We start from the raw sequence: 25,649 nt of genomic DNA on the forward strand, positions 1-25,649 counted from the left end.
CAATCTCAGCCCTTGCCCGAGACATGGTAACCCTCAGGTTAAACCATGACCAGTTGTCTCTCCAACGAGAGCGCCTATGGCCTACTAGGACTATGACGACTTTAACCCTCTACCGCAGGAATTCCTTATTTAGATTAAAGGTCCCAAAGAAACTATTACACCAGCAATCATTAAAAAAAAATAAAGTTGAACACAACTCCATGTTAACATTACAACTATGTCTTAAAATCTTAGGTTAGGTACGACTGTTAACAACACTCAGCATCTCAAATACGATAATCTGACAGCTTGAACGGAGTAACAATATTCTACAGTTGGATCAGGACTTCCCTAGCTTTTGTAGTCCTGCCCCCTTGCAGTAAAAGCTAATATTCAACACAACTACATACTTGCTATGCCTGCATGCTAACATTTAGTACACCATTGCAAACAGATTCCTGCCTTATTACCCACTATCAAGTCTAAAATAACCTGTTCCAGAATATATTTTCTAACAAACTACATCGAATTCAAAATGAACTCATCCTCCAGTCAACCTCTGCTAATTTGATTAATCTGATCAATAAGATTAAAATTTCCCATTATTACATATTTTAAAAACAAGCCATCTTATTTAACTAATGCTCTGTACTGCAGCATAACTGCTGCTAGAAAATGACTGCTTCATCAGTGACTTCTTTCCTTTGCGATTTCTTGTCCTCATCATCATGAGTTCTACATTTGATCCTCCAAACCATGATTCCGATTGCTGTGCTGAATTCATCCTTCATTTCTAGTTATCCAGCGCTTTCCTTTCCTCTTGACTTCCAAAAATGTTAAACACATGTTATGGTTAGCTGCATTCATTCGAAAAGATTGGGCTGTGGAGAAACTTTGAGGCAGATGGTGAGTGACATGCTTTAGATTACTCAGCCACAGACCGGCTGTAGTCATCTCCATATTGATTAGGGTAGTCCAGTTGAGCTACCTGTTAGCTGAAGGTGGGGAAACCGGATGATAGTAATACCACTGACTGTCCAGATGTGGTATCTGATGGTTATAGTCAAACAATTTTTGGTCATTTTGCTCATCAAATGCATCCTTCACAATCGCACCTGTATTGGAATTTACTGATTCTGCATTGTCTCTGATCCCTCCAAAAGCAATTAAAACCATTTATCTTCGCATTATATATCTTGACCATTGTTATGATTAAGGAATTAAATCAGGATGGCAAGTAGGAATCAATATGTTGTAGAAAATCATATTTTAAAAATACCTTTAAGTGAATGAGGCATGGTAATGATTCTTAGTGAAATTGAAATATAATCTATATTGCAATTTTATTGTATTATTTGTTTCTTTGTAATCTTCTGCATGCAAGACTAACATAATTCCGAATTACTTAAGTAATTCGGAAATAGAAAACACAAGAGGTCACTTTAGCAATGTTTCTTTTATTTTGCTTGCATGAAATAGCTTTGTACTTCGTCTAAAGGCCTAATATTTCTTCCTATTTGTATAAGTTGTCAGTTATGTTGAAGTATCACAGCCAAACTCAATTCTCTCTTCACCCAATAAACACAAAGTGCCTTCTAACTTGATGAAATCTTGGATACGTGACCACATCTTCCTTCATCCAAGCCATTCAAATATATTCTGGAAGCTTAAGAAATAACAGATTACTTAAAAAAAAACCATTGTGTCAGTTTTCACCTTGCAACCATTTGTACAACATGAAAGGAAAACTAACATTCACTTTTGATTGTATATCCAAGATACATTTTGGGGACATGGGCTGCTTCAGTGGAAATTGTTATTGATATCTTTACACCCATACTTAAGGTTATAGGTCATTTAGACTATGTTCCCTATGGAATATATTACTTTTGTTCTTAAATTTAGCTGACTTAGTAAATTGTAGCAACATCCCAAAATATAGAGCTTGCGGTTCATTGCACACCAAGCTCCAACTGAAAGCTTGATGCTGACAGTTTTGGTCATATTGCTCAATGCATTTTCTTTTTGACATTACAGCACCAGTTTGGATCCTGACATTGACAAGGTAAAGATGTTTTAGACAGCATGCTTATTTAGATTTATCAACATTACTCAAAACAAAAAAGCTCACCTACCCCATGGCAGCAATAACATTCCTACCGCTGGGCCAGAAGCTCTGAGCAATCACAAGCCAGGACTTGTTGGCCAAGGAAGGTGTGGCCAAACTGGTTGCTCATTGGTCTGCAAATCTTTCCAATACACTTGCTGCCAGGCAAGAGTGGGAATCTCCTCATCAACCGTCCTGCAGAATGGTACACCACTGCAATACACTGTTGATAAGCACAGGCTAATCCAATGAATGCACATGGCTGAACCCACACAACTAAGTGTGGGAGGACAGACGGACAGACAGACAGACACCCGATAATGAGTGTTCAGAATTGTGTTAGAATTACAGCTGGAAGTATGATGTTTCAATGCTTCTTCCCTTTTAACATACTGAACACAAACAGATTAATTGCAATTAAATTTTAAATACACAAGTGACAACTTTAAAATAGTTACATTCAACAAGTTTAATTACCATCAGAACAGAACATCAATCCTCAAAAGCAAGTCTGAAACTATTTATCATTCTTGTTCATTATATTACAAGATGAGCCAACTACTACTAAAAAGCTGTTAATTATCAAGTACAAATCTTGTGAATGCAGTAAATAGCAGGACTATGAAGCACCACATTCAGAGGACTCAAATCACATGAAAGCATTTATGCTTCAGGCTTGCTGATAACAGTGAACTCAATGCCATGTGTGTTCAGTCTTTCAATCAGAGTTGTCTTCAAGAATGCTGCTCCAGGTGAATACACCCCACCCCTAGAAGGAAGAACAAAATGATAAGTTTGAAACTATGAATGGCCATTCAACTCCATTCAGGACCCTCAATCTGAAGACGCCCCGATGTCTTCAAATCTACAATTAGCACAATCACTGAAAAACAGCAGTACTCTTCCAATAAACTATTCAAATTTGTGTATCATTTAATATTTATTATCAATAGTGCCAGTCATTCATGTTGAAATTTAAAAAACCAACGTGGAATAGAATTTCACATACAACCACCTCATAAATAGTTGAAAAATCTAATAGAAATCATTTTCTCTAATAGAAACAATCTGCATCAGATATAGCCAGAAATAGGTTTGAGGATATAAAAAGTGATTTCAGGGAGTTAGGATGGAAGCTGCAGAGCAGGACGAACAGAGTAGTGTTCTCTGGTTTACTACCGGTGCCACGAGATAGCCAGGTGAGGAACAGGGAGCGGGCGCAGCTGAACACGTGGCTACGCAGCTGGTGTAGGAGGGAGGGTTTCAGATATGTTGATAATTGGGATGCCTTCTGGGGAAGGTGGGACCTGTACAAGAAGGACGGGTTGCATCTGAACTGGAAGGGGACCAATGTCCTGGGTGGAAGGTTTGCTCGAGTAGTTCGAGAGGGTTTAAACTAGTATGGCAGGGGGGTGGGAACCTGAGCTGTATACCAGAGGTGAGCGTTGATGCAGGTGAGGCAGTAGCAAGAGGTAGACCAGCTAGTGGGAAGGATTTTCCTGGGAAGGAACCAAGGGATCGGTTAAAGTGTGTTTGCTTTAATGCAAGGAGTATCAGGAATAAAAGTGATGAACTTAGAGCATGGATCAGTACCTGGTGCTATGATGTTGTGGCCATAACAGAGACATGGGTTTCTCATGGGCTGGAATGGTTGCTGGATATTCCAGGGTTTAGAACATTTAAAAAGAATAGGGAGGGGGGAAAAAGAGGAGGGGGTGTAGCACTACTAATCAGAGAGGGTATCACAGCTACAGAAGCTTCCATTGTCGAGGAAGATCTGCCTACTGAGTCAGTATGGGTGGAAATTAGGAACAGCAAGGGAGTAGTCACCTCGTTAGGGGTTTACTACAGGCCCCCCAATAGCAGCAGGGAGATTGTAGACAGCATAGGTCGACAGATTTTGGAAAAGTGTGGACGCAGTAGGGTTGTTGTAATGGGTGACTTTAACTTTCCTAATATTGATTGGAACCTCCTTCGAGCAGAAGATTTGAATGGAGCTGTTTTTGTAAGGTGTGTTCAGGAGGGTTTCCTAACGCAGTACGTTGACAGGCCGACGAGGGGAGAGGCCATTCTAGACTTGGTGCTCGGAAACGAGCCGGGGCAGGTATCAGATCTTGTGGTGGGAGAGCATTTTGGTGATAGTGACCATAACACTCTCTCATTCTACATAGCTATGGAGAAGGAGAGGATTAGGCAGAATGGGAGGATATTTAATTGGGGAAGAGGAAACTATGATGCGATTAGACACGAGTTAGGAAGCATGGACTGGGAGCAGTTGTTCCATGGTAAGGGAACTATAGACATGTGGAGATGGTTTAAGGAACAGTTGTTGGGAGTGATGAGTAAATATGTCCCTCTGAGACAGGCAAGACGGGGTAAGATAAAGGAACCTTGGATGACGAGAGCGGTGGAGCTTCTAGTGAAAAGGAAGAAGGTAGCTTACATAAGGTGGAGGAAGCTAGGGTCAAGTTCAGCTAGAGAGGATTACATGCAGGCAAGGAAGGAGCTCAAAAATGGTCTGAGGAGAGCCAGGAGGGGGCACGAGAAAGGCTTGGCAGAAGGAATCCGGGAAAACACAAAGGCATTTTACACTTACGTGAGGAATAAGAGAATGGTCAAAGAAAGAGTAGGGCCGATCAGGGATAGCATAGGGAACTTGTGTGTGGAGCCTGAGGAGGTAGGGGAAGCCCTAAATGAATTTTTTGCTTCTGTCTTTACGAAAGAAACGACCTGTGTAGTGAATGAAACCTTTGAAGAGCAGGTGTGCATGCTGGAATGGATAGAGATAGAGGAAGCTGATGTACTGAAAATTTTGTCAAACATTAAGATTGACAAGTCGCCAGGCCCGGATCAGATTTGTCCTCGGCTGCTTTGGGAAGCGAGAAATGCAATTGCTTCGCCACTTGCGAAGATCTTTGCATCCTCGCTCTCCACTGGAGTCGTACCTGAGGACTGGAGAGAGGCAAATGTAATTCCTCTCTTCAAGAAAGGAAATAGGGAAATCCCCGGCAATTATAGACCGGTAAGTCTCACGTCTGTTGTCTGCAAGGTGTTAGAAAGGATTCTGAGGGATAAGATTTATGACCATCTGGAAGAGCATGGCTTGATCAAATACAGTCAACACGGCTTTGTGAGGGGTAGGTCATGCCTTACAAACCTTATCGAGTTTTTTGAGGATGTGACTAGTAAGGTTGATGAGGGTCGAGCTGTGGATGTGGTGTATATGGACTTCAGTAAGGCATTTGATAAGGTTCCCCATGGAAGGCTCATTCAGAAGGTCAGGAGGAATGGGATACAGGGGAACTTAGCTGCTTGGATACAGAATTGGCTGGCCAACAGAAGACAGCGAGTGGTAGTAGAAGGAAAATATTCTGCCTGGAAGTCAGTGGTGAGTGGGGTTCCACAGGGCTCTGTCCTTGGGCCTCTACTGTTTGTAATTTTTATTAATGACTTGGACGAGGGAATTGAAGGATGGGTCAGCAAGTTTGCAGACGACACAAAGGTCGGAGGTGTCGTTGACAGTGTAGAGGGCTGTTGTAGGCTGCAGCGGGACATTGACAGGATGCAGAGATGGGCTGAGAGGTGGCAGATGGAGTTCAACCTGGATAAATGCGAGGTGATGCATTTTGGAAGGTCGAATTTGAAAGCTGAGTACAGGATTAAGGATAGGATTCTTGGCAGCGTGGAGGAACAGAGGGATCTTGGTGTGCAGATACATAGATCCCTTAAAATGGCCACCCAAGTGGACAGGGTTGTTAAGAAAGCATATGGTGTTTTGGCTTTCATTAACAGGGGGATTGAGTTTAAGAGTCGTGAGATCTTGTTGCAGCTCTATAAAACTTTGGTTAGACCGCACTTGGAATACTGCGTCCAGTTCTGGGCGCCCTATTATAGGAAAGATGTGGATGCTTTGGAGAGGGTTCAGAGGAGGTTTACCAGGATGCTGCCTGGACTGGAGGGCTTATCTTATGAAGAGAGGTTGACTGAGCTCGGTCTCTTTTCATTGGAGAAAAGGAGGAGGAGAGGGGACCTAATTGAGGTATACAAGATAATGAGAGGCATAGATAGAGTCGATAGCCAGAGACTATTTCCCAGGGCAGAAATGGCTAGCACGAGGGGTCATAGTTTTAAGCTGGTTGGTGGAAAGTATAGAGGGGATGTCAGAGGCAGGTTCTTTACGCAGAGAGTTGTGAGAGCATGGAATGCGTTGCCAGCAGCAGTTGTGGAAGCAAGGTCATTGGGGTCATTTAAGAGACTGCTGGACATGCATATGGTCACAGAAATTTGAGGGTGCATCCATGAGGATCAATGGTCGGCACAACATTGTGGGCTGAAGGGCCTGTTCTGTGCTGTACTGTTCTATGTTCTATGTTCTATGTTCTAAAGAGTCAGAACAAAAACAGGCTAATTGTGACACCAACAAGTCATACAAAACTACATACGAGGATAGGGAATGGATTTGGCTGAAGTTGTTTAGATATTGTTCTTTTTATAGCGAAGGACTTAAATACTCAGAACACCAGTTACAAATAGGAGAAATAAACGTGAAGCATCTTCACATACTGGAAAATATACAGTGGAATTTTAACAGTGGAGGCAATTAAAGTTAAGCACATGCGTTGATCCATTAAGGAGATAACTGGTATGTTGAAGTCGGTTGGCTTGCTGAGCGGGTTTCTTGTTTTGCAGACGTTTCATTACCATGCTGGGTAACATCGTCAGTGCAGCCTCCAATGAAGCGTTGGTGTTTTCCCGAAATGAATCTCAATGGACCCCAGAGTTTAAAAACCAGCAGGAAAACACACCAACGCTTCATTGGAGGCTATAGTGAGGATGTTACCCAGCATGGTAATGAAACGTCTGCAAAACAAGAAACCCGCTCAGCAAGCCAACCAACCTCAACACCAACAACACGAACTTCAAATCTACTCCAAAACTTTAGAGATAACTGGTATGTTTCCAAGAAGGAATCGAGACATATTGACAACGATTAAACAAAGTCTATTTTTGAACATTTTATGACTGTCTCCTCTTATATCCTTTCAGAATTAAAAATTTACACAGTGCACTAATTAACCGTCCTGTGTTTGTGCAAAATTGACATACACTATCAGCCTCCTGCACAAAATAAAGTATTGTAACATGTAGGATGAGAGAAATAAGACTCTTGACACGTGTATTTTATCTTTTCTTGACTGAGTTTTTGGAATCAACAACACCAACAGAACTATTTCACACAAGTCTAAGTTCCGAAACTCACCGAGTGGGCAGAGACTTTTGTTCCCAAAGTATTGTAACAGCTGCCTGTACCATAGCTATCGGGGTTGCAATGTAACCAGGTTCTGGGAAGTAAGAAAAGAACAATAGTAAGTTCTGAAATAAGGCCAACTGAAAAGTAAGTATTTGAACCATTGTGCTCTTAAGCGGAAGTACACTTGCTTTGAAAGCAAACACTTGCTACACAATATTCTGTCACCAAAAACCTACCATTCACGGATAGAGGAAGATAACATTGGGCTTTCTTTTCAAATTATTTAATCATGACTATCTCCTGAGGTCATTCATCAAGCAAATATACAATGTAATTTTAACAAAGAAATTCTAGACCTATTGCTTTACAACAAACATGGCAGTTGGTGAAGAATTCTCATTAAAACTACACAAAGCACTCGTCAGACCACACTCAGAACACTGACTAGTTTCAGTCCCCTTAGCTAAGATCTACCCACACAGGATGCTGTCCAGAAGGGATTCACTAGATTGATCCTGGGTAAGGAGCGATTTTCTTATGAGGAGAGGTTGAGTCTGAACTGTGTTTGGAAGAATGAGAGACAATTTTATTGAAACATATAAAGAATCAGAGGTCTTGACAGGGTAAATGTGGAGAGTTTGATTCCCCTTATGAGTGTGTCCAGGACAAGATGGTAGAATCCTAGAGTAAAGGGTTGCCCAGTTAGGACAGAGATGAGGAGGAATTTCTCCCCTGAGGGTAGTGAATCTGTGAAACTATTTACCACAAAAGGACTGTTGAGGTTGAACTCTTGACTAAATTCAATGCTAACAGATTTTTGATTATTGGGCGAGTCAACAGGTAGGAGGAAAATGTAAGAAAGTGGAGTTAATGAATATCAGTTCTCACTGAATAGCAGAATAGGCTTGAACAGGCCAAATTGCCTACTTCTGCTCCTGTATCTTAAGGCAGGAACTAACAGCTGCAAGCAAATAAGTCCAACTGTGATGGATTATTTTTCAATGTGTTACCAACTGAATTGTTAAACGCTGACAAGTTTAATCAGCAATTTCTAATCAATGGGAAGGCCAACTCACAAACAGGTCACAGAGGCACATTTAAAAGATCAAATACTGGGATTATCCTTGTCCATGAATCACAGAAAGCCATCAAAGTTCAGCAAGGCGTAGGGAAGGTAAATTGAATATTGACCTTTATGTCAAAAGGGAATGAAATATAAAAGTATGGAGAGTTTGCTAAAACTATACAATATTATATACACACTGTATATTTGCTAAAACATACTAATCAGACCACAGTTGGATCACTGAACAGTTTTGGGCCCTTATCTAAGGAAAATATTCTGGCCTTGGAGGTAGACCAGAGACGGCTCACTAGATTGATACTAGGCATTGATGGATGTCTTACAAGATCAGGCTAAGTAGACTGGAAAGTAGATAAAAGAAAGGTGATATTATCGAAACATGCAAGATTCTTAACAGGATAGATGTCAATAGGTTATTTCCTCCTGTGGAAAAATCTAGGACCAGAGGGCATAATCTTAGAATAAAGGCTTGCACATTTAAAACAGAGAACAGGAGGAATATTTTCTCTCAGAAGGGGTGAATCTGTGTAATTGTTTTTCAGAGGGCTCTTGAAGCTGGGTCATTAAGTACATTCAAGGCTCAGACTGATAGAATTTTAATCAAGAAAGGGAACTAAGGGTTATGGGCAGAAAGGAGGCAAGTACAGTTGAGAATTATTAGTTTGGCCATGACCTCACTGAATGGTAGAGCAGACTCAATAGGGGCTAAAATAGGCCATACAGCTTAAGTCTTATGACATTGCATAGAAGTAAAGAGCTTACAGTGTGCTAGCATCTTCATAGAAATTAAAATTTTCTTCACTACAGTAAAACCAAGAATAACTTGTGGATCCATGTCCTGCCATGGAAAATAAGCTATTCAAGTAAAGACAATATGAAATAGGAAGAGTAGGAGGCCATTCAGCCCCTTCAGCCTGCTCAGCCATTCAACAGGATCATGGCTGATTCAGTATTCCTCATATCTATTTTCCTGCGCTTTCCCCATAACTCTCAATTCTCCAACCGACCAAGAATCTGTCTCAGCCCTAAATATAAACAAGGATTCTGCCCCCATAGCTCTCTGTGGAAAGGAGTTCCAAAGACTCTCAGCTTTCTAAGAAAAGATATTCCTCTTCATCTCTCAAACTGGCACCATCTGGCCGTAGACTCTGACACGAGGGCATACATCCTCTCAGCATTTACCCTATCGAACCATTTAAGAATCCTATATGTTTCAACGAGATCTCCTCTTGTTCTTCTAAATTCCAGTGAATAGAGTCACAACTTGTTTAGCCTTTGCTCGTATTGGGGATTATCTTGGTGAACCTTCTGTGAACTGCCTCCAATGAAATTATATATTTCCTTAAATAAGTGGATCATTAAAGACTGACACTAGAAATTCCAGACTGGGCAAAGACAACCATTAAACAAAAGGGGCCACCATTTATCACAGTCAGGGACAGGCAGCATGGATAAATGGTTAAAGAGTAATATAAGATGCAAACTAAAAAGTGAAAGGACACAATTTTGGGACAAGTCTGAACAAAAACAAAAGGATAGCAAACCACAGTCAGAGATAAGAAATTCTTGTACATAGGCAGTCCCCAGATTGTGAACAGGTTTTGTTCATAAGTTGATTTGCACTCAATATTGGAGCACAATGCAGGTCAATATAAAACTGCTGTTCGTAAGTACAAGGAAATATTCATATGTCAGATTTTTAAAATTATTATTAATGCACCACTGTATGGGATTGTGTTTAAGAGAGAGTGTTTGTAAGTTGGACACTCATAAATCAGGAAGTCCTGAATTAGAATTAGAAATAGGTCTACTGTCACATGTATTCAAGTGAAAGTTTACAAAAAAACACACACGCACACTTTCTGGTGCCTTAAGTACAAACATACCTAGGTACAAGATCTCATGTATAAATTAGACTAATAAAGAAATAAAAGAAGTACAAGTTCAGCATTAAGTCTTTCTAAAGCAGGGAGCCCATGCTGGGCTTCACACAGGCTGGGCGTCCGAGTCCACACAGGCTCAACTCTCCACTAGTGATGTCATCCAAGACACAGAGCTAAGTAGAGAGGGGGAAGAAAGACAGAAGGACTGAAAAGAAAGAAAGAAAAAGCAAAAAGAAATGGATGAGCTCCGGCCTATTCCAGTGCCATAGGAGCCTGATCTGCCATCATGTTGTGCACTTACTGTATGTACGTAAGCGAGAACTTAAACTTTGACTTCCTGTACTTTAGCTTGGTGTGCTTTCATTCACAGAAAAATAGAGAAATAAAGAAATAAAGAAAAATAAGGAGAAAGAAACTGCAATTGCACATTGCACAGCAATTATATTTTATCTTGTCTTTATCACTTGCATCATCTTATCTTTTCAGTTCCCATAACTCGCAGCCTGCTTTAATCATCTGCTGATTCAGTAGTATTATGCTCCAAGCAGCACTAACAAGTATCAAAAAAGGAGGTAAAAATTTGTCTAATGCTCTCACATTGCAAAACATTTTGCAGGAAGGATTGTATTAAAACTCATTTAAAATAAATGCAGCACTGCAAGATCACATAAGCATCTACAATTTAATAATTGATGTGATTTAGGTGATGAGTGAGGTGGGATTGTGAAGCAATTTCTCTGAATGGACCCACTTATCAGCTGCATACAGGTATACTTTTACAACATAAGCACTAGTGTCAGTACAGCACACTGTGCTCATTAAAAAGAAATGCAAAAAGTGACTATTTGCAGTAGGGAGCTCACTCAACATAAACATATTTATAGCACAAATTAAAATTCTTCAGCTCTCTTTTTATCCTTCCCTATGCTGAATGGTGCTGCCCGACTGTGTCACGTTTTGCCTCACATAACTCTCTGCATGTAAACTCTTCCACTGACATTTAAAATTCTCATCATTGTTTTCAAATCTCTTCAGGGCTAGGACCCTCACCATCTCTAATCCCCTCCAGATCCTCATTCCACTCCTGGAATTCTGGTCCCTTGGGCATCCCTAATTTAATTCAAAACAGAAAGTACTGCAGAAACTCAGGAACTCTGGCAGGTCTGGGTCCTCGTTGCAGACAGAAAGCAGAGTTAATGTTTTGAGTTCATTGACTCTCCTTCAGAGCTCAATGTAGCTAGGAAAAAGGCGGAAAATCCTGTCAGAGAGAGGAGCTGGGGCAGTGAGTTAAACACAAAACAAGAAGCAAAGAACTGCAAATGCTGAAAATCATTTTAAATTCGCCAGTCGTGGTTATGCCTTCAGCTGTCTAAGGCCCAAGCTTTGGAATTTCTCCACATCATCCTCTTTCCCTACAGAGATTTTTTGTTAAATAACACTCGGTTAGACTTGCACAATCTATTTCTTACCAGCATCAACTTTTCCTCAAAACCACCAACACTACCATAAAGGGGTACAGGGAATGGGGAGTAATAGTTTGTATTAGACATCATCCATACCTGGCCCTTTCACTTGAGTGCATATTTTTACTGAAGGTTTGCCATGCTGTGGATTTAGGCCTTCTGGATAACCTTCACCAAAGAAAGTCATGCTGAAAGAGGTACCTTCCATCTGGAAAATACAAAACAGTGCTTCTGTTTTCGCTAGAAAACTGTTTATTTTTCTTTGTTGCAGAATGTGTGTTACGGATTTTATCAGTGCTTGATTCACACTGTGCAGCCTCAAAATTTCAATTGTCTTTGCTGCTCTACATTTAAAAGACTCACTAGGGCAGTTATACTCAATACATTTAACTGAAAGGAAGTAAAAACAAAACAAACCTACGTACAACTGAGGCAAATGCTGGTATCTGAACAATTTCTTGGGGCAGATTCTGAAACAGTTTATTTCGCAATAGGAAAAAGTGATTGCACCATACCTACCTATCCAGCAACAGTGTGGGTTTCCTCCCACAGTCCAAAGATATACAGGTTAGCTGAATTGGCCGTAGGAAATGCAGGGATGGGGGAGGGGGAAGGTCCAGGTGGGATGCTGTCTGGACGGTTGGGCCAGATTCAATGGGCTGAATGGCGTGCTTTGACACTGTAGGGTTTCAATGATTCTGTGATATATTGAAGCATGCAGAGTTTCAGATTTATGAATCTGATAAGTGAGAGAAGTTGATACAGTTGCAAGAGTTTTCTAATAAATAAATAAAATTATTTGGAATAGACTATCCAGAAACAAAAACTCTGGAAGATAACTTAAAACTCTTAAAAATTGAAGTAGTTATTTCAAAAATGAAAAAAGCAATTGAAGAATATATAGGAAAAGGGACAGAGTTGACAGTTCTTTCAGAGACCAAGAACACATGCATCAGGGCAAACAGTCTCTCTTATCTTACTAAAATTCTAATGATTTACTGTTAGTCCCCTCTTTGAGTTCACTGAGCTGAAGACAGTTCAAAAGAATTTAGTCAGTTCTCCACCAACGTGCAGCATGCGCAGCAACACTGAGATAGAGTGAATGAAGAAATCTACCTGTAAGTTTAAGATTGATGAGTGGCCTAAACATTAAAGTTCAATAGAAAAGAAAGCAAAAAGAGAAAGCGCAAAAGTAGCGTACCTGTTTTTGGGTTGGTCCTTGTCGTGTAAAATATCCAAATGAGAAAAACTCCGGATACTACATGTTAAACAGAAAGCAATAAAAATTACACAGTAAAGACATTCTCAACAAAAGCTCATAATTTTTTTAACAAGTTTACAATAGTATTCTTGTGTAAATAATAGATATAAGCTACTTACTTTGATTAGAAGTTTTCTTCCCAACCTACACTTCGTGAAACACCAGAAAAAGAAACCAGCTACCATCAGAAATATGACCGATCCGATTCCACCTACAGCAACGTACGCACCATACTGGACCTGAAGGAAAAAGATCAAATTGGGCTAAATTATAAAGTGAATTAAAAGGAATACCCAAAAGTTAAAAAGGTCTAATAATGACTACAACTGTAATCACGATGAACTTCTGCAAAGTGCTACGCTTGGACTCAACAAAAACTTGTTCAATGAACTAAACAAATATTAAATTGCTGCTTTTTCAAATTTCTTAAAGATTATGTTATACCTTTTATCTGTTCTTTCTCTCCAGCCCTGAAACTAACAATAAACACCATATGTACCTGTACAGACAAACTCAAATAATTAGGTGGGATGTACAGAGTAAAAACTTTCCTTGTGAAAATTTAAGTTTCCATTTAGCCGTTTACAAATGCTTTTAGCTATCTGTTGCAAATGTGCGTGATGTTTGCTCCATTTTTCTTTGTTTTATTCATCAGCAATATCCTTTAATATTTTGATACTTTCATCCATTACATTAAAAAAAGTTCTACTACATCACTGATCTCACAACCCTTCATTATTCTGCTGGCCTTTGGTCCCTGCTTTTTTGATTCTACTACTCGTCATTATTTTTCAAAATCGAAAGTAAAATTATCTACAAGACCATCAGAAACAGAAGTAAGCTATTCCATGCCTTCAGACTGCTCTGCCATTTATTAGGATTAGCTAATCTGACATGTCCACTTTCTTGCCCTTTCCCCACAACCCTTGATTCCCTTACTGATCAAGGATCTACATCGGCCTTAAATATATACAAGGACATTATCTCCACAGTTCTTTACGGCAAGGAGTTCCAAAGATACCCAACCCTCACCAGAAATTCCTCCTCACCTGAGTTTTAACTTGGTTTCCTTAATTCTGAGATTGTGTCCTCTGGTCCTAGGCTCTCCTATGAGGGGAAACATCTTTTTCAGCATTTGCCCTGTTAAGACCCTTAAGAATCCTATAATGTTTCAATGAAATTGCCTCTCGTTCTTCTAAACTCCAGTGAGTAGATTCCCAAGCTGTTTTGGTTTTGCTCAAATGACATTCCCTTCATACTAGGGATCATCCCGGCTAACTTTATCCGAACTGCTTCCAATGAAAATTATTTTTCCTTAGGTAAGGAAACCAAAACTGCTGAGTCATGCAGATGTGGTCTCACCAGAGACTTGTGCAGTTGCAGTAAGACTTCCCTATTCCAACTCTGTTGAACTTGACTGTTCTCTCCAGCAAGCATAAACTGACAATGTTTCCAGCAACTTTTGTTCAAAAAAAATCTACCTTTTACAATCGAGCCAAAACTGTTCATGCAGAGACCACAAAAGGTCTTAAGACTAAGTGGGCAACTCTTTTTCTTGGCAGATCAGAGAGAAAATTCCAGCAAAATTATTCATGCTCTGCAAAGAACCAACTCTATTTTTGACACTGTTACAACTAGAAAACAGCGTCAGCTTTCCGGCGAGTCATGTGAATTACATTTTGCCTCACATTTTTAAATATTTGAGCCATATTCAAGGCATTTAAGAAAAGCTAAACAGACCATGAGTTTAATGCAAAAATGTGCAGGTTTCAAGGAAGCCAAGAATGTACTTACAGGGCTTTCGTTCAAGTTCTCATGCAGATAACGCTGTGTGCGTTTGACTACAGAAGCATCAGATCCCATGAATGGGATAGCATATTGATTCATTGTGTCACTATAAAATACTGAACCTCTATGGAGGAAATACAAAAGAAAATCAAGAAAAATCTAACGAAGCATGTACATTTGTTCAGAGTACAACACACTTTTTAAAACTCTCCCATGTCAGGGACAATAGCTAGTTTTTCAGTTGCTGTTCCTTTTTGCTAAATTCATCTCTCCTCCCTCCAAAATAACACAACCTTCCTTTTTTTTAAAAAAAAAAACAACATTGAGCTCTACATCACTGTAGTGAAGTCACATTTAACATAGAACATAGAAAAATGAAGCGCAGAACAGGCCCTTCAGCCCTCAATGTTGCGCCGATCTGTAAACTATTCTAAGCCTATCCCATCATTATCCATATGCTTATCCAAGGACTGTTTAAATGCCCTTAATGTGGTTGAGTTAAGTACATTGGCAGGCAGGGCTTTCCACGCCCTTACCACTCTGAGTAAAGAACCTGCCTCTGACATCTGTCTTAAATCTATCACCCCTCAATTTGTAGCTCTTAAAGAAACATTTTGTTTACAAAACCATGCTAAGTATTAAAAAAGCAAAGTGTACACAACAGTTAAGTAGTGAGTCAGACCTATATATCACTTGTCATTTTGAATGGCAAACTAAACACACAATAATTCTCCTGGTGGTAAATCAAGGTCTAGTCACACTGTATAAAGCATTCATTTCATGCTATTGTAAGCAAAAGTTTGCACTTGAGCAGGAGAGGAAATTTGGAGTTTATAGCAAATAGATAAATATTATTGCTGGCCAGATGTCAAAAAAATTTTAAAGGTAGATAAAATATATGCCACTGACTTTGACAGTCGGAAGTAAAGTGGAGCCTTTCACAAAAGTTATAAAAAGGAACAAAGGCACATTATATATCTAAATTTTTGACAAACATCTAACTTAAAACTGGTACTCTCCTTAGTTTCAAATGTACCACCCCTTTCAAAAGCAGCATTACTGAGAAGTTTCTCATATTTCTCACATTTAAAGGTTAAACAGAAAGTGTCAAGAGCTGAAATGAAACTAAACACAGAAAATAGGTGCAGGAGTAGGCTACTCGGCCCTTTAAGCCTACACCACCGTTCAATATGTTCATGGCTGATCATGCAATTTCAGTATCCCATTCCCCCTTTCTCTCCATGCCCCTCGATTCTTTTAGCTGCAAGGGCCATGTCCAGTTCCCTCCTGAATATATGTAACAAACCGGCACCAACAGCTTCCTGGAGGAGAGAATTCTATAGGTTCACACCTCTCCCATTGAAGAGATTCTTCCTCATCTCAGTCATGAACGGCTTACCCCTTATTCTTAGGCCATGACCCCTAGTTCTGGACTTCCCCAACATTGAGAACATTTTTTGTAAACTAATGTACATTGGTCAACAGAAAATCCAATCATGCACAGAGATTACTTGCTGGCTCAGTGCATGTGTGTAAAGTTGGGCCATATATTGCTACTCTTCCTTCACCAAATGGAGGAAAAGCGCATAGTATCAATCTTTATTAATTAAGAACAGATTTTGATTTTCTCACCTCCGCGTTAGTTTGGTCCCAACAACTGGAAGGGGTTTCTGTCCAAACTGTCTTCTCAGTCTCCTCAGATTATCCTGATCAGATATTCCATGGACTGCTGACTGCCAAGTTCCTTCATGAAAAGTGGCACCCTATTAACAAGACAGAAATGGTTCTGACAAGCAGAAACCTCAAACTAAATGCACAGAAACAATTTTCTTAAATCAGCCTGTCCAATTAATACCATAAATGGTTGAAAATACAGTGCATTTCTTTATCAGAAGCCTGCCAATTTTCACCTGGCACATACGTACTGTAAATTTAAATTTACAACGAAAGGATAGTGGCAAATTCTGCCTGGAGTTAATTTGAAACAGTTGAGACATCTCCTAAATTTCTGGTGAATGTTTATCTTTTAACTGATGCCACCAAAAAACAGATAAATCTAGTCACTTCTCACTTGTAAGCTGAAAGTTGAAAGCTGTGCATATCAAGTTCATGATGAAATTAGTTCATTATAATGAATAAATTTTCAAAAGTAATTCAATGTGAGAAATTTGAGGGTGATTCAAGGTCGAAGCAGAAAAGCAATAAGTTAATTTAAAAATTAAACTTTTCCAATGCATGCCTCTATCAAAATTATCTGAAAATGTGTAATTTTTAAATAGAGAAGCTGTAATTGGCTTGTAAAAGCTTTTAACACTTACTCAAATTGGGCATGTATCTCAAAACAGGAATCATATTGAACATGCAGAACAAAAGAGGCGATTTGCTATTAAATGATGCAGAAAATAAGATTATTAACACATAATAATGATAGTAAACTCTTGCATAGACATGCACTTCCTCCAAAGTGTCCTGTAACATTCTGGAAAGCAAAAGATCCTTTGACTAACCAGAACATTAAGGCATCATTGATAACAAATTAATGCTGTTCTCCTACGTGGTTTATTGGATGGGTGCAAATATATATTAGTATAAATAGCAGATTTCATTATTTCAATAACATTACACAAAGTGGGCAGGAGACAAACCTCAGGTCCCGTTTTTATTAATACGAAGCTTTCAACTGCAGTTAGAATACCTGAAAAGTAACAAAGCAAAAGTCTGAATGAATAGTTCTCCAACAAACCAAATTACTGGTTATACCTTAAAGATTTTTCATAATTCTCAACCATCCACAAAAATTAGATCACACAAGAAACTACCAAAACATGCAATTTTTCAAATTATATCACCATTTGAACTATAAAGAATGTTTGAAGAGACAGTCTAATTAGAGGCATTTTAGGAGGGCAATGGATGACTATTTGCATAACAATAAGGTGCAAGACTACCAGGATAAAGGAGATGGGCACTAGGTAATGATGCGTATTTAAGAGCCAGTACAAGCACAATCGACCAATTACTGCATTGATGGAAGGAATTCTAATATCCCGGTTATCCAAATACTCTCACCCGGACACCTAACAAAATTCGGCTCAAATTATGAAGATGGTTTTTATGCAAAGTTGAACCAGAATTAAGAAATTGAAAGTGTCAAACAAGCATGTTGCTAACCAACAAAAGAACAGCATTCAGTAATCAGTAGATTCATTTTTGTTAAAGGTTGTCACTCAATGTACAATTGAAACCATCAACTAACTGATTCTCTGGGCGTCCACAGAAATTAGATCAGCTCTTTTTAGCCAGAATGGGGATTTTTCATCTGGAATTACAACCATTTACAAAAAATAAATAAATATTGAATTACGAAGGGTGGTTTTCCAAACATATACCAAGTTGGGTAATGGATTCTTAAGGTGGTTATCTTCATTACACTGCCCGGGTTACCCTCCAAGGAACCAGACTGAAGACCTAAAGATAACAGTCATCACAGCTTTTGTGAATATTGCTCCATATCCTGATGGTGCAATGGGTTAACCTATAGCTCAAGTTGGCAAACCAATAAATGTTCTTTTCCCACCTGGATACTTTTTTTTTCTTTCATGTTAGCCAGCTAACATTTGTATTTGAACTTGGAACTCAAAAAGAAAATGATCTTCAAAATGCAATCTGTCACTCACTGTACATTACTAGGGAGGCAAAGGTATTATCACAATCCAGAAAATCAGATAACATTCTGGAACCTAGGCTAGAATCCTGCCATGGCAGATGGTGGAATATGAATAAGAGATATATGGAATTAACACATCCATTGATGCCCATGAAACCAATGTCAATTGCCAGAAAAATCCACGTGACTCACTAATGTCCTTCAGGGAACAAAATCTGTCTGGTCTGGCCTACATGTGACTGCAGACCAACAGCAAAGTCATTGATTCTCAACTGCCCTCTGAAATGGCCTAGCAAGCCACTCAGTTGTATCAACCACTGCGAAATGGAACTGGGCCATAGACTACAGCGGTTCATGAGGAAACAAACCATTACCCTCTCAAGGTCAACTAGAGACAGGCAAAGAATGACGTTCAGCTAGCAAGGCCCAAGTCCCACAATGAACTTAAAAATTATTGGTTACATCATGGTTTTGAAGAAAATCTATTGTTCCACAAGGAATTATGTTCTAGGAAACAGAAAATGGGTGACGCTTTGGAACCGTTTAATTAAAAAAGAAATCAAGATTCACTATCATGTTATTAACCATTAATCAAAAACATTCACCTTGCTATTGGAATAAAAACAACTGTGGATGCTGGAAATCTGAAACAAAAACAGAAATTGCTGGAGAAACTCAGCAGATCTGGCAACATCTGTAGAGACAGAGTTAACGTTTAGAACGGCTCTGAAGAAGGGTCACTGGACCAGAAATATTAACTGCGTTTTGTCTCCACAGACGCTGCGGAGGTCTGCTGAATTTCTCTAGCAATTTCTGTTCCTGTTTCACCTTGCCATTGGCTTTGTCCTAGAAGTTATTCTATACTGCACATAGAAGCAGCATGCAGCTTTGAGACATTATGCATTGATGCATCAAAATACATTATAAAATGACATAGCAGTTAAAACCATGACTTGCAATCAAAATCTGTCTGGATAAAAATTGAAGGATTCAACTGTTCTTGGACTTGTGGTGCCACAGCTGTGGATTTTAATCAGTTAAATACTGTAAATTACCTTTCAACTGGTTCCTAGTAAACAATACCCCCATATCTGCTGGAATGGAATCAAAGCCGCAGCTTCCAACTATATACACTTCTTTATCAGCAGCTTGATGGTCATATTTTAGTTGCATGCCTTCCAAAAACTGAAATGACAAAATAATGCAAATTTTACTCTCTTTTTCTTAAAAAAGATTTACTCTTATGCAAATTACAGCACTGAAGAGCAAAAAATTATTTGACCATCTGGAAATCTGAATTAAAATGTCAAATGGTGGAAACACACAGCTGGGTGATCAGCATTTGAAAGAAATTGAGGTTAATTCAGAAGGGAAAATTAGAATTCTGATGAAGATACTTACCCAGAATGTGAAACTATTGTTTTTTGGGTTCTGATTGAACCATTTATGAGAAAAATGGTTCCGTTTTCAAAACAACCTGTTGTTAACAGAAAACTTCATGATGTACCAATAAACTGGGAATTAAAACAAAATAGAAGTACAAACAAACAATTTCAATTAGGTGTAGAGCTGGATGAACACAGCAGGCCAAGCAGCATCTTAGGAGCAGGAAAGCTGACATTTCGGTACTATTTTTCAAACAATAATAAAAGTCACTCCAAGTAAGAAGACAGATCACAAATCTGTGTTGACAGGCCCTTGATTTGAACACCTCTAATCAATGCCACAAGTTTCTTCCACGTATCTTCATGTGACTAAAGAGGCTGACATTAAATACACAGATCCTGGGGAATGTAGACTGAGTGTCCCATGAGGTAGTAGGAGAGTGGAGGAGATGGATTCCATAGGTGGTTTCAAAAGGGAGCTGGATATATATTTGACAGTGATGAATTGAGAGACCTATGGAGATAGGGCTGGAGAATGGGCCTAGCAAGGTAACTCCTTGTGGAATCAGTGCAGGTATGACTGGTAGAATAGCCACCTTCTGTACTATAAATTCTATTAACTTATTTACGAGGAAAACCACAGCATTTGGAGCATATTAAAACTTTTGAGAAATGCATATAAAGCAGCCTTTGATTGGGAAATGACCTAAACTATGATTTTTTTTAAAAATAAAAGAGAAAAAAATGGCAATACCTGAGGTTCACCACTAATATCAACACAATGAGCTCCATTTTCAATACAGGCCTTCACCACTGGCTCACCGAAAAACCTATACTATAGACAGATCATCTTGTGTTAGTTACCAGCAAAATCAGGTTGGATCACTGTGATTCTTTAGTGTGTTTCATTACAGAGACATTTATTTCTAACAGCTCAAAATTAATTCTAGGTTAAAATAATGCAACTTACTTATAGATGCATGGGCCATTTTATACGTTATGATAAATAATGATTAAATTATCAGGTTTTTAGTAAAGATCCAACATTAAATCTCAGTAAAAACTTAACTTCTACTTAGGTTTTTGAATGTAGAAAATATTAAACATTAAATTATCTTATTTAAAAGAAATCCATGATGTGATTCTTCAATATCTATTTCAAAGATTTTACCCAAGTAGTAATGCAATGTATAAATGAACTGTGTTTAAAGATTAAACTTTAAGACTGTATATTCATGGTTGCCGAAGTACTGTAAAATCCTGTGGTTTCAGAAAGCCAATATTCAAATCTTGATTCTTTTCCAGGGTCATAGCATTCATAATGTAATCCCTTGTCTTGTTACCCCTTCCCAAGTGCATTACCTCACACTTTGCACAGTATTATTTAATTAATGACTGAAAAGGTGCAAATATGTTCTTTAAATTGATAAGATTACATTGCTCCAGTATATGAAATAGATTTCCTAATTTTGAACTTCAACGAATACATACCGGTCCCACGCAGTTGAGGATCACTGATCCCTGCTGGCACATTGCAGCAAGTGAGAGTGGATCATTTACATCACAGATTATACATTCTTTAGACTTCAGCTCTGGTATTCCTGAAACAAGAGCATTATTATTTTATAAAATGTATCATAGGGATAATGACATTCTTTTCCTTGTTGCAAAATGAAGTTCGTTTTGTTCAGTGGAACACAGCAATTACCGGTCTCCTTTAGAAATCTATTGCATTATTTTGCTTCCTTGGTGTCTTTTCACACGCCTCGAATATACAGACACACCCTTTACAATATTCAACTAGCATACAAATCTCCTTTAATAATACTGGGTGGAAACTAAATCTACAATTAAAACAAGTTTGAAAGAACAAGACAGAACAGGAAATATCAAGACAGACATACTGAATTTCTTAAATCAGTCGCCTTGGTGTAATGGATTGAAAGCATGGGGTGGCAAAAGAAGAAAGTTTACTTTTACGCTTGAAAAAGAACCCCAACAGAGATCAAATATAAAATACCATTAGCTGTGGCCTTTGACAAGCTACTGCAACCTACTACAGAAAATGAAAGCATACAAAATAACAGACTGCAGTTTCACCATCTAATTAGATTTAGAAACAGAGAGATTACTTATAATTTGGCATTGCTGAGAATAAAAGAGCAAATATTTCAACTGTACCACAGACAATTCAACTATTGTTTAAAACAAGTCCAGTCTTTCTTCTGCTATCCTATCCGCTATCCTATCATGTTTAAAATTATAGATAATGAGACTGCAGCTGCAGAGTACAGTGAAAGTACACATTGTCAATGGAGTTGCAGAGTGGAAGGTCCCAATGTAATTAAGATTTAAATTAGAATTGATTTCTTTAGTTTCTTAAAATGTAAAGAAAGGTTGGCCTGACTGAAGCTATCCTATAGTTCGAGCCAGGAATTCCAATCACTGTGCTGTGATCCCACTATATTTTGTGAATACTCACGCATGCACTGCTCAGTCCTGAGGCAACTTTTAATCTACACATTCAGGGCATCATCAACAATCTTTAGTTCCACCTCTAAATAATGTTCATCAACATGCTTATATCACACTCAATAAAATATTCATTCACATACAAGGCATCTGGATGGATACATGAATAGAGGGGTTTAGAGGGATATGGGCCAAATGCTGGCAAACGGAGCTCGATTTATTTATTTAGGATATCTCATCAGCGTGGACGAGTTGGACCCGAAGATCTGGCTCCATGCTGTACAACTATGGCCCTATGATGTCCAGAGGTTTTGGAATGGTTCACAATATTGTTGACATTTATTGCCTGTCTCTAGTTGCCCTCTAGAAATTCTTGTACAGGCAGAATGCTAGAATTTATGGAAGGTGGTACAAGGGAGACTTGTGAAAACGATGTTGGATGCATGTAGTATTAAGGGTCATGAAGATGTGAATGAATGTTTAATTGAGTGTAACGTAAGCATGTCGGTGTTTTAAAACACTTGCTACCTATCTTTGCAAACTTCTTGGGCCCAACATCCTGAACTACAAATTCAAATCCTTCAATACCAATCGACCACACCATCCATGCTATCTCATCCCCTTCAATCATTTTATCTACACATTGGAAATTCCCACCCTATAGTGCTTTCTCTTGCTACACCTGTCCCTTTAAGCTGTTTTGAGAGGGGGAAAAAATGCATTCATACAGCACATTTCATGACCTACATCTTCCAACAGTGGTCTTTGGTCACCTTCCAATCCTCTAGCTACATTCATATATGCGTCTGACTTTTAAGTGCCTCAAGGAACTTTGCTCCAGGTTAAAGTTAATGTAAATCTCTTATTTGCAATTATTGTAATAATGACCAAGCTCACAACAGGGTGGTTCATCTGAGCTTTAAAAGTCATGATGTGGAGGTGCTGGTGTTGGACTGGGCAGACAAGACCAGAAGTCACACGACACCAGGTTATAGTCCAACAGGTTTATTTGATAGCACAGGCTTTTATAGCACTGCTCCTTCATCAGGTGAAGTGAAGAAAAGCATAAAAGCACAGAATTTATAGGCAGAGAGAGCTCAAAAGATCATACAAATAACATGAACGGTTGACTAACAAGTTTCTGCAGAAGTTTCAGATGTTGTGACTAAAGTGTCAACAACTGAATAGTAAATGAAGGGATGACCTATAATCCAAATAATTGAGGTAGAGAGATAATTACAAAAACTAAAAATAAGGCAGAGACAAACCAAATAGTTGAAATAATGTTATAGGTTCAAGAGTCGTATGCCAAGGGTCTAATCAAAGTAACATGTGATCCAAAAGTGTACAAACCAATTAAGGCAGAGAGAACATAAGTTATCAAGGTGATGGTGTCAAACAGGACAGTAAGGGAAGATTTTACAAATACATAACAGTACAGCATGCAGACATGAACCCAAGGTCACAGGTGAGGCCATCTCATTGATACAAACTTGGCTATTCTACATTGTGTATGACAAAGGCTGCCTTGGACTACAATTACCAGGTGAAGGACATTCGGCCTCCGATTTTCAGGTAAGCGTCCTCCAAGGGCCTTTCAAATAAACCTGTTGGACTACAGCCTGGTCAGAGATAATGGGAACTGCAGATGCTGGAGAATCCAAGATAACAAAGTGTGGAGCTGGATGAACACAGCAGGCCAAACAGCATCTCAGGAGCACAAAAGCTGACATTTCAGGCCTAGACCCTTCATCAGAGAGGCCCAAAACGTCAGCTTTTGTGCTGCTGAGATGCTGCTTGTCCTGCTGTGTTCATCCAGCTTCACACTTTGTTATCTTGGACTACAACCTGGTGTCGTGTGACTTTTGACCTTAATTTTACCTCTCATGTCAAACAGAGCTCCTCAGTGCGTTCGAATTAATTCACTCTTTGGGAGGAAACAGACTAGAATTGTGACTCAAATAATGCTGACTTGGTGTTTTAAACTTTGGCAAAACTATTATTGCAAACTATTCAGTTAAATGAACTGTGAGATAAGCATTTCATGTCCTGATACACTGGTGCTCATAATAACCAGGGAAGCAACTAAAGACAAGCTTGGGTCTTTTAATAATAAACGCATTTTAAATGATCTCTCTGTTACGAGTCTTCCATTGGGAGGATTTGCTTTTGCATTGCATATCCCAATGTGACTCCTGGACTGACCACCCTGAGGCCTATTTGTGGCCCCGACGCCTGAGACTCACCCAGAGCGCTAGCCGCCCGTCCCAACGCCTCCTCCAGTTTAGTGCGGCTCCTGCCAGCAACAGTCCAGGTGAGCGGCCGCAGGCCATCCGCGTCAGACGCCACCCGAGCCGTCTCCTCCACCACATACTGGCCGGTAAAGCCAGAGGCGCCGAAGATGATCAAGTCGTACGGCCGACCGGTCAGCATAGCTACAGAACTGCTCGGCTGAATACCGAAATATGCACCGTACGCGCAGCCTATTAAACCCCACCCTTTCCCCGGTTCTGCGGCTTACACTTCCCTCGATCTTCGCCCCATCTCTCAACATGTAGCAAATGGCAGATTCATTTTACAAAATTGAACACAATAAGCTGCGTTTCTCATTTAAATTCAACAACCAGCACAGTCTTTCTTTCATACATGTCTGCTTCGGCCTTTTATTTATAAACAAGACAAGAAAGGTCAAAATTGATTGGGAATTTTCTTGGCCGTTTTCCCACGGTTTAGAATTTTTTAAAAAAATGCAGTTTTTGAGTTTTTAAAGCAAAGTATTTTCACAAATGTAAGGAGAAGAATTTTACAGTAAGCTTGTTAATGGTTAGGTGATTAAGTTGGATAGGTTAGGGAGAACTTGATACAAGAAAAGGGAGTGCTCAGTGAATACCAGGATAATAAAATATGAGGCTGGATGAACACAGCAGGCCCAGCAGCATCTCAGGAGCACAAAAGCTGACGTTTCGGGCCTAGAACCTTCATCGGAGAGGGTTCTGGAATAAATAGGGAGAGGGGGAAGGCGGACCGAAGATGGAGAGAAAAGAAGATAGGTGGATAGGAGAGTATAGGTGGGGAGGGGATAGGTCAGTCCAGGGAAGACGGACAGGTCGAGGCTGTGGGATGAGGTTAGTAGGTAGGAGATGGAGGTGCGGCTTGGGGTGGGAGGAAGGGATGGGTGAGAGGAAGAACAGGTTAGGGAGGCAGAGACAGGCTGGGCTGGTTTTGGATGCAGTGGGTGGAGGGGAAGAGCTGGGCTGGTTGTGTGATGCAGTGGGGGGAGGGGACGAACTGGTCTGGTTTTGGGGTGCG

At 39.4% G+C, this 25,649-nt stretch overlaps 1 protein-coding gene across 2 annotated transcripts; it reads right to left on the reverse strand.

Annotated features, from left to right (window-relative positions):
- Positions 1-1,416: 1,416 nt before the first annotated feature.
- On the reverse strand, positions 1,417-24,998 carry sccpdha.1 (saccharopine dehydrogenase a, tandem duplicate 1). Of its 2 annotated transcripts, XM_048536422.2 has the most exons (12): positions 24,587-24,996; positions 21,360-21,469; positions 20,623-20,703; positions 19,539-19,668; positions 17,462-17,511; positions 16,449-16,579; positions 14,823-14,940; positions 13,148-13,267; positions 12,969-13,025; positions 11,864-11,975; positions 7,347-7,428; positions 1,417-2,855 (listed from the first exon to the last, which is right to left on the reverse strand). In XM_048536422.2, exons 1-12 carry the CDS (start codon positions 24,771-24,773, stop codon positions 2,750-2,752), a joined length of 1,284 nt encoding a protein of 427 aa, XP_048392379.1. In that variant the 5' UTR covers positions 24,774-24,996; the 3' UTR covers positions 1,417-2,749. The 2 variants fall into 2 exon arrangements, with proteins under 2 accessions (XP_048392379.1, XP_048392380.1); XM_048536423.2 differs by lacking the exon at positions 20,623-20,703 and having other exon boundaries at positions 24,587-24,998.
- Between the last annotated feature and the right edge of the window lie 651 nt (positions 24,999-25,649).

The sequence above is a fragment of the Stegostoma tigrinum genome, chromosome 9 (genome assembly GCF_030684315.1).
Source record: "Stegostoma tigrinum isolate sSteTig4 chromosome 9, sSteTig4.hap1, whole genome shotgun sequence".
Taxonomy (NCBI): Eukaryota; Metazoa; Chordata; class Chondrichthyes; order Orectolobiformes; family Stegostomatidae; genus Stegostoma; species Stegostoma tigrinum.

Coding starts and splice junctions, on each gene's coding strand:
- sccpdha.1 (XM_048536422.2), bottom strand. CDS start 24,773: ATGCTGACCGGTCGGCCGTACGACTTGATCATCTTCGGCGCCTCTGGC. Junction 21,470..24,586: donor ACGGGCGGCTAGCGCTCTGG/GTGAGTCTCAGG, acceptor CTCTTGTTTCAG/GAATACCAGAGCTGAAGTCT. Junction 17,512..19,538: donor TACTAGGAACCAGTTGAAAG/GTAATTTACAGT, acceptor GTTACTTTTCAG/GTATTCTAACTGCAGTTGAA.